The 9,475-nt window shown below is 39.7% G+C and overlaps 2 protein-coding genes across 3 annotated transcripts in view; both read left to right on the top strand.

Annotated features, from left to right (window-relative positions):
* LOC137990974 (LYR motif-containing protein 4-like) overlaps window positions 1-643 on the top strand; it is a 9,125-nt gene extending 8,482 nt beyond the window's left edge. Inside the window, exon 3 of the mRNA XM_068836098.1 lies at window positions 1-643. This exon is cut by the window's left edge and continues 608 nt beyond it. The gene's annotated coding sequence lies outside the window, so the exon portion shown is untranslated.
* A 791-nt stretch (window positions 644-1,434) lies between these two features.
* On the top strand, window positions 1,435-9,266 carry LOC137990957 (uncharacterized). 2 transcript variants are annotated; one of them, XM_068836089.1, is made up of 3 exons: window positions 1,435-1,607; window positions 5,218-5,314; window positions 7,601-9,265. In XM_068836089.1, the coding sequence occupies exons 1-3, from the start codon at window positions 1,589-1,591 to the stop codon at window positions 8,469-8,471; spliced, it is 987 nt and encodes a 328-aa protein (XP_068692190.1). In that variant the 5' UTR covers window positions 1,435-1,588; the 3' UTR covers window positions 8,472-9,265. The 2 variants fall into 2 exon arrangements, with proteins under 2 accessions (XP_068692190.1, XP_068692183.1); XM_068836082.1 differs by lacking the exon at window positions 1,435-1,607 and having other exon boundaries at window positions 4,763-5,314; window positions 7,601-9,266.
* The last annotated feature ends 209 nt before the right edge of the window (window positions 9,267-9,475 follow it).

The following is a 9,475-nucleotide window of genomic DNA, read 5'->3' on the forward strand; positions in this document are numbered from 1 at the left end:
CTTTGTAACCTTAACAAAGACTGCAAAATTCGTAAAATATCATCCCGTGAGCGATGCTCAGTTTGCGGAACTTGGAATTAAAAGTTCGGCTCTATAAAGCTAACGACGACCATCATAAAATAGAAAACCTAACCGGGAAAAAAAAGACCATGCGTCATTGCTTGGTATCCCTCCCCCAAAAAAATAGATGATCGTGCGTCAGTTTTATACCGACAACTTTTTTCTTCCTCGTGACATTTGAAATCTTACATACCCATGGATTTTAGAGTAGCTTTTTGTAGAAAGTCCTGCGTCATTTCAGTTCAACAAAAGCTGATTGATAGGCTTTAAAGTATTTTTGGGTAAGGACGATAAGAGGTAGTTCACGTCTGCGCGGAACACTTAATGTTCATAGACTCTGAGAGACGACAAAAACTGAACTAGTACACTCTTTCCACAGGTATTTCTGTTTTTTTGAGCAACGACTACAGCAACGCAACAAGACAAAGGAGATACTTAGCATAGCCGTTTGCGGCAAACGTCAGACTTGAATTTGCGACAAAGCTTTGCCAAAAACGGATGAGTCAGACACTTGTTTGATATTAGAGAGACTGAGCATCACTTTTACGGCAAACATCGGAATAAAATGTGGGTCTTTAGAAAATGGAAGAAACTCGTTTGATGTGAGCTCATTTCTTGCCGCTGTTAGCAGCAGGTATCAAGTAACTTTTCAAAAGAGAGACAGTTAGGATAGACTGCAAAACAGTCGTTTTCTGAAGGCGCGAACCGCCGTAAGCGTGATCCTCGCGTGTGAAACGCACACCATCGCGTTGCTTTTCGTTTGAATATTTATCGCGTTGCTTGCGTTCGCAAAAAATACGACTGTTTTGCAGTCTACAGTTAGGATAACATCATTTTCATGCTTTTTTACAAGCAGCAGCCCACCGTTTCGCGTTTGCCGTTTCACTCAAACGCGATGCCTAATCTTTCTTTTAGCTCATTTCTTGCCTGGTAGCACCAGATATCGCCGGATCAACTTCTCAAAAAGGAGCGTGACAAGGAGGAATAAGAGTATGCTAATCTCTTTCGGCCTCGTCCACAGGTATCCGGATATTCTTTAATCCGCTATTTTTTTTTGCGGATTCGTCTTCTGTCCACACGGATCCGACGAATCCGCATTTTTCTGAATCGGCTCTAGAAGGTTTGAATACGCAAAGATTCAATGACGTTACAAACTCAGATCCAGTCTTTACCGGAAAAACATTCAACATGGCCGCTGAACGAGAAATGCTATCCCTTTCCATGTAACCAACTTGAAAACGGTGACGAAGTCGCCAACATGCACTCCTGATGGCGCATGCTCTGTTGACAATAGTCATAGAGGACTGGACACTACAACGAATTCGCATAATTCCAGATTCTAACTCAGATCCAGTCTTTACCGGAAAAACATTCAACATGGCCGCTGAACGAGAAATGCTATCCCTTTCCATGTAACCAACTTGAAAACCGTGACGAAGTCGCCAACTTGCACTCCTGATGGCGCATGCTCTGTTGGCAATAGTTATAGAGGAGTCCTGAACAATACAACGAAGATCAACGAATCCGGATGATTCCGTTTGAATGCGGTATGTGTAGACGTAAAAATTTTGAATCCCCAGAGAAAAAGTTGCGGATTAAAAAATATCCTGATAAGTGTAGACTGGGCCCTAGTATCAGTTGAGGATTGAAAAATTGTGCAGAATGTATTTTAGTACATTTTCTTTAATTTCCGTAGTCTGTGAAAAAGGTCAAATCACCAGATATAGGCTTTTGATGACGATGTGAGCATACACAATGAATCGTTTATCTTTATCGTTATTTCAAGATCGTTCGTGCTAATCCATTTATAGGCTTTTTTTGTCAATATCATGGGTAAAACGTAACGAGATTGACTGGGTAATCCCGCACTTAAGACTTCTCGGAGCACAAAGGTATTAAAAATTTTTCAAACGTTTCGTAATTGCTCCTGTTTATTCAACTTCCACAAATTATCCTAACTCCCAACGAACCAAGTTAATTTGAGGAAACGGTTTTAGAAACTGATCAGACCTAACAAGACATCGACGTTATGTTCTCAGTTTTCCACACTACTTTCACTTTACACAAGTGCTACTGAACTCGCATGCGCCGAATATCTTTCTCGTATATCGTAAGGTTTTCAACAACGTAAGATAGCCGATTCTAAGGGCTGATGTTAAAATCTACTATTCTATTGAACGCGAGGACACAACAGTGCTTGTTTCATTCTTTATATTTACCTCGACATAGTGTTCAACCCGGGCAGTTAGCGGATTGCCCAAGGTTTCTATATTGTCCAAAGTATTTCGAATAATCGCGAAACCCTTACGACAGAGCAGGTTTATATTTAGAAGCGACGTTTTCGATGACATTGCTTTCAAAACTCTCTAAAAGCGTCCGGCCGGATGTTTAAATGAAGTCCATAGCCCCACCTGGTTGGACTGGGTAAGTTTCGCTCGTTTTTCCTTGTTCATGATATAATTACAGCGGTAAACTTAAGGCTTCCTTTGGACTCATGGAAGTTTTGCCGCTTGGAAAATCAGATATTAGTTTCATATTCCTCTTCCATTTCAATTTGAAGAGTTACAAGGAAATCTAACACAGAATTTGTTTCAAGGTAGTAATAAATCAGTCGTGGAATGCGGCCTGCACACTCTTCGTTTTCAGAAAAGAACGTCGAGGATGAAATCTTCAGATTCAGAATATTCTATGGATTTGCTCATGAAGAATTTCCTTTATTGCGTCTTGTGAAAATATTGATGCAATACAATAATCTTCATTTCAACTCGAGCTCTTTGAGTCCAGTGTATCAGCTGTCTCCACTCCTCCGCCAGACCTTCTCGTAGTTTTTTTTTTTTCAAATGAGCATGCTCAGAACAATATATTGATCATTTGTTATGTAGCCCATTGTCTGGGGTGTTGCATGGTATGTTGTTGCAATTGCTTCATTACCGGAGGGCTGGTATATATTCTGCATTGCCTTCTTTCGTGATCATTCTCGTTATGAGTACATCTCTGCGCCCTCAAAATTACTCTCCGTTTTTCCAATATTGTATCATTGATATACGAGCATAGTTCAGATTGGTTTGTAGGCTTTCATATCAGTTGTTCAGAGTTCTTGCTGTGTTTTGAGCCTTTCAGAGTTTCTGTAATTTTGCTTGTAAAGACCGTGATAATAAAGAGGGTCGCACACGGCTCGTGTTGACACATCCCAACATGGTTGCTTATTACATGCTAAATGTTTTACATTCGTTTGAGCGAGGTAATAGAATATCAATACCATTTACTTTGTCTTGCATTTAAATAGTTCAGTCGCTATTCCGCGAACAAAACTGACTAAGAAAGCGATACACCGACCTCAATGATGGCGTAAGTTCTGTAATCTAATAATAATAATAATATGAATTTTTGTCTTCGTGCTAATGGTGGTAAAAAAAAAGCAGCCTGCGCCCGTAAAAAAGGCATTTGTTCCACATTTATAAATAAATTAAAAGAGTCTGGCTATGAGGATAAGCAAGCAGTATGCAGTCGTTTGATGTGGGTGGACAATACCTCTTAAACCAACAGACAAATTGTAGCGTCACTAATCGGTGGGAGAAAGTCCATTCTTCTCTTTGAACTCTCGAACAAATTCTAATCCAATCCCAGTATGCTGGCGCTTTATTTATTTATTTTTTTTACTGAAAATGCTTACTATTTCATCACGGCATGAAAGCCTGAAGCTAAGGTGAAAATTTCGTAGGGAAGTAGCTCTGTCCTTTGTAGTACTTCTGCCAGTCGTATTGTTCCCATATGTTCGTCTGTGGGCTATTTTTCCCGCAAGCAATTTCTGACGTCTTGAACACGTTGCTGGGTAATTTGTCAATGAATACCATCGTTGTGTATTGTCTCCCAGTTTCAAACGCAGGAAGTTGTTTGCAGTATATTCAGTAATTCTATCTTTTCATTTAATTATTTATAAAGGTTTTTCCCCGAGGCAGATTATTCTATTCACGGAAAATTATAATGCTCTTAAAAGAACGCAAAGATGCTTAAATATTTGGCTTTCAATTCATTTTAAACCAGATAGCGAAGCAAATATACTATACTACTTTGCCTTTTTGTCTTGTTTTTTCCTGAATATTTCTTTTGCCGTCATTCACTTCTTTTCGGGAAAACGTGATCGATAAATTTTTCAACACCGTGAGACTGACAGTAAATGTTCCTTCATAAATTAGCATAAATATTCATACACACGTAGATTTTCTAAAATTCGCAACTCTTAAAGCAACTTTGGCATAAAAAAACTGCGTTGTTTTCTCGTTGAGCATTAACGGATTGTGAAAAAGCCACTGTCGCAATCTGTCGCATATTTTCTCAGTTGTGACTACACCAAAAGCCAATCACGTTCAACTTCCTTTAACTTCAACATCCGGTCCTGATCACAAGGGCTAAGACGAAAAAAGTGGACCCAGCCAGTTGTTTTCAAAATACAGGATGTCGAAACGTGCTTATCAAAGCGATCTCGCTCTAATTCTTACACGCGTTTATGATAGCGAATTCCAGAAGGAATAGATCATTAATTTCCTTACTTTTCTATTGGTAAACACTAGTTTGACACAAACAATCTTGGATGTCAAAAAGTTTGAAACATTTTCGGCCAAAGAAAAAGTTACTTCCGCCGAAATAAAGTGGCAGGCGCGTAAAATTGCTTCAATTAAAGCCATCTCCAGGAAGTTATGCTGAAACGAGATTACGCAAAGTTCGAACACGGTCAACACATTTGCTGTCTCCAGTGTGGAAAATAAGAGGCCCGCTGGTACATTTCTACGAAAAACGAAAGCACCGCCGATTCTTGGAACAATACCGTCGATAAAAGGAAAGCGCAGTATAGTTCATTTCGCTTTTCATCTTACATTTCCGTGATGTAACGGCCCGTGACGGCGTTAGTTTCTTTAGCAGTAGGGATGATGTTTTGTCTGAGGTGATTGTAGGGTACCGGTTCCCTGTTCCTGTATGAATCATCGTGTTCCTTGGGTTGCTGTTCCAGTCAATTAACTGCCACAATTAAACTACAAATAACAAGCTGGTTCATGCGATGGTCATTGCTCTGTTCACTCATGATGCAGTCGCCCTTATCTGCCCTGTTGGTTGCATCTCTTACAATTAACGCTTCAGCTGGGATATTTTTCTTTCTAGCACCAACGATTGTGTTCCTCTTCTCCAAGTCAGGTAGCCAGTTTTCTCGCCGGCTTTGTAAAGTTTATGAGGAAAAATCTTCGGTTGTCCGAAAATTGTGAGTATCATCTTTATTTACTTTATTGTAAACTATACTGGGTACAACTATTTATTGTTCCAATAGCTTTAGTAGTTTAATTTCAGTGATATGACCAACGCAGTGTGCGTCTTAAAGCCGTGTACAATAAGTCCTTGTAAAAGTCGAAAAGTTAGTTTTTTTCGCGAAAACACTACCCTTTGAGTTCGTTTCCGCGAAAATTTGTCTTAACATGATGTCACGCGTGAGAAGATATGACTACGCGCGCGTCCGCGCGCGTTAAACGAATGGGTAAAATATTTGCATTGTCACGATTCTTGAAAACGGCACAGAGAAGTTAAGCACCCAGATTGGATCATTGTGTTTTCACTTTCTAAAGTTCTTCCGTATTTAGATTGTTTCCATTTCTAATTTTGGTTTGAGGTTGGTATTGACACGCATTTACTGGTTCCGCAAGTATCATATATTTACGCCTTCGAGCGTTTATACATTTGGTTAATAACCATTTCAGGAATAAAGTTATATTAGCTTTTGATTTCGAAAGAAACACTTAATTCATTTGCCTAGTGAAAATAATCTATGATGTGAAGCCCAGTACGAGAATCTGGTATTATTTAGACTTGAGTACGGAGGAAGTGCACGTTTGTGTATGCGTGTAAGATCGCCTTTAAATTACCACATTATAAAGTTTGGGAAACTCTCAGACTTTATGGAAAGTAGGAACTTCCGAAACACTCGAGTCACTTAAAGCCTCGATAAATGTTTTTAATTCTCCGCTTAGTGTTGTATCAATATCAATACATTTTGCCGAGATGTCGCGACTTTATTGGTCTTCTTCTTTTCTAATCCCGGCTAAAACCTTGAAGCTCAGTTTCCTTTCTTGGTTATTTTCAGAAATTAAAAGGATAAAATGGTAACACGAATACCGCATTCAATAATTGTGGAGTCTATGAAACCACGATGCAATATTTAAGGGGGGCACCCAACGAGAATATAGTTCCATACCACTGAAACATAGCATTGTTAAACGTATTTTAGTATTTACACGGCACATATAGGCACATTTTTATCCCCTAAAATGTTTTCATCTGTTCGGATATCCTAGCTGAAAGTCTTGTGATCCGAAAATTATAGGGATCAGAACTTACCTTTTCAAAAATTTCAGCCAGAAAAAAGGCTCCCGAAAATTCTAGGTGATTTTTTTAAGGTCAAAAACCGTTAAAAACGGGCTACAATACCAATTTTTAGATGTTCGAAAATCCTAGGACAGGCAGGCAAGCAAGGAATTTTAAAACAAATGTTCCGAAAATTCTAGATCTCAAATCGTCCGAAAATAGACGTTGGGTGCCCCTGATATTAATACGAATAATTAGACGAATATTTAGATATTCCTGTTGCCAGCTATGCGTGGATGTTTGACTTCCCGTGGCGCTGAAGTCTTAAACGGATGTTCAACTTATTCTTCTTCTTCTGAGTGCTTACCCACTAAACGTTGTTAACTGAACCGTATAATTTAAATTGAAACATCCAGATTCGGTGATGGTTAAACGACTGAAGACTGCCTGGTTAGCCTGCGGATTCAGCCTCCTTTCATCGCTCACCGCCACTCCGAAAACCGGAAAGCGACGGAGTAGCGGTGAGCATCATATTTTAGTGAAGGGCGGCTGTATTCACAGGCTACTTCCAGGTTGTCTTGGTATGACAAACTCCTTCGTTATAAAGCTTTACTGCTCTCTTTATTTTGATCGAGCGCAGAATAAACGAGCGAACACTTTTTTTTCGTAAGTTATTGACTAACCTTGTCCCACAATTTCTAACTTTGATGTCAAGTTTGTCCTTTTATTGGACGACCGAGAAATCTAAAAGCCGCGGAAACGATGCAATTTTAGTTGCGTGGCCTAATTACTGTAATTAGACATCATTTACATTTTTATCCCCAAGCTTTTTTCACAATTCTTTTGTATACAAGTTTTATAACATTTTTCGCACCCTTTTCGTATATATTTCCATTCATCCTCAACTTTTTCATTCGTTAATGGCTATTGACGAATAGCCGAAAACTTATGTTTTAATCTTTTAACCAGAGAAAGGTTTTTTCCACTTTTTAAATAGTAATAATTTATTTTACTGTCCTTCTGCGTCGTCTTGGGCTGTACATGTGTAGCCGCGAGAAGAATTAACAGCGACGCACCCCAAATAATACGCCATTCTTCTCGCCACTACTGCAAACAATACAACTTGCGCGCGTCTTTAGATGTCGCCCACAACCTACATCCTGAACAGAAACATTTTTTTTTCTACCCGCAGGTGCAGGGACCTGACTTTTTCTTTTCTTCTCTTCTGTTGTGGCTTATACTGCATTTCTTCCAAGATCACCTTTGACGAACCTCTTCGCGATACGTCTTCAAGTTTCCTCTTCATCTTCTGCGTTTATCTTGGAAACTACATGTTCAAGTTTTGCCAGGATTTATTGTTGAAAAGCAAGCTCCCTTTGTTCAAGATCCAGCTGCTTCATCATTTTGTAACAGCGTCAACATTTAGTGTATTAGTGTCCTACCGACAAAACGCGATTTTGGGAGTCATTAGCCTTCTCTTCGAAGGGAGTGTTTTCCTCTTCGATTCATGCTCCTTAATTCGTTTGCTTGGCGGAAATAAAAACGGTCTTCTTTTCTTGTGTATTTCTATTTTTAGATTTGTTGTTACTATTTTAGTCAGAGCCATAAGTCCAGTTGTCTTACTGAGCCTGACGCTATCAAGGAACAGCCCTCTGTCACTAGGGTACGTTCCACTTGGATTTTTTTTCATGAACGTTGTGTTTTTCTCCATGATCAACGGATGGCACATAAAGGCCTCTTTTGAAAGCTTAAAGAAACGTTTACTGGCGTGGCGTCTTTCGTATTACTACAGTCGACCAGAAGAGAACCGCGATAATAGCTTTTCTAACGGCACAGAACTCAACAACGTGGTGACTCCCGCTCAGGCAATCGCCCGAACAGCATTACCCATCATAATTCCAACAGACACGAATTTCAGACTTAGCTCGCCGGTGTCGAATGTCAATATGAACAGTGAAGAGATATCAAACATTGCTGTGTCACGGAGGGAAAGAACTGTGCCTCATATTAGTGCTCTTATTGATGACACTTTTGTGACAGATGGACCAATAGAACAGGTTTAACGAGATCGACCTGGTTACATTAGGCGCTGCGACGTACTGGCGAAGCATTTCTCCCAAAGGTGTGGATAATCCGGCTGTCAGGAAAGCTTTCTTCCCTCATTTTGGAACATAAACAACTTCCTTAAGGCTGAAGAGCGAACTCTGGAAAATCCTCGAAGAATACAATATTAACCGTGACACGTTCATCACTGAGTCTTATTGAAGGATGGACTTTCGCCGGACGACGGTTGTTTGGGAGTATCAATCAATAGAACAAATTATGAGAGATAACTGACACACAGAGCTGAAAATGTCAACGTAATGCAAATAAATAACATTATTTTATAAACAGAGCGGTTTTATTTGAGTGTCGTAAAAGCAATAGTCTAACTCTGACTAATCCAGTGCGACGAACCAATCGAAATTCCAAGTGACTACATGTAATTTGCTCGAAGCGCGGTGAAATGTGCAACTAAACGTCACGCTTGGCCTGGTTTTCTCAGCTCCCTCATTGGTTGAAGAAGCAACGCGAGATTTTTTCGTTTTGATCACCAGTCGCAGCAAAACCAAACCAATAATGCCTGTGCAATTGCTTTCGACACTCAAAATAAAAACCACAGTATTAAATGTACCACGCGTTTTTGGCATGGATTAACGAAAGAAGAAGATATTAAAAGCTCGCGTTGTATTTTACGAAGAAAGATGTAATGTCGCATACGGCATTTTCAATAGTAGGCAGATATATTTATTTTATATTGTAAGTTCTGTTGACAAAACTGTGGCCTATTTGACAAACATTAAATTAATGAACATATTTGACAACGACTTTCTTTTCAGAGTCTAGGGTCCAGCAACGATAAATAGCCTGAATTACAGCTCTATTTTACGCGTCTCATTCGCTCAGAAACCCTTGGCTAGAGGCAAATTCATGAGCGGCGAAGCCGCGCGGCGAATGGGGAGCAAATTCACAACCACGCTCCCCATTTTGTCTCCGCCATCAGCTACGCAGGCTAAGAAACCTCCAA

This window comes from Montipora foliosa, chromosome 1 (genome assembly GCF_036669935.1).
Source record: "Montipora foliosa isolate CH-2021 chromosome 1, ASM3666993v2, whole genome shotgun sequence".
NCBI classification, from domain to species: domain Eukaryota; kingdom Metazoa; phylum Cnidaria; class Anthozoa; order Scleractinia; family Acroporidae; genus Montipora; species Montipora foliosa.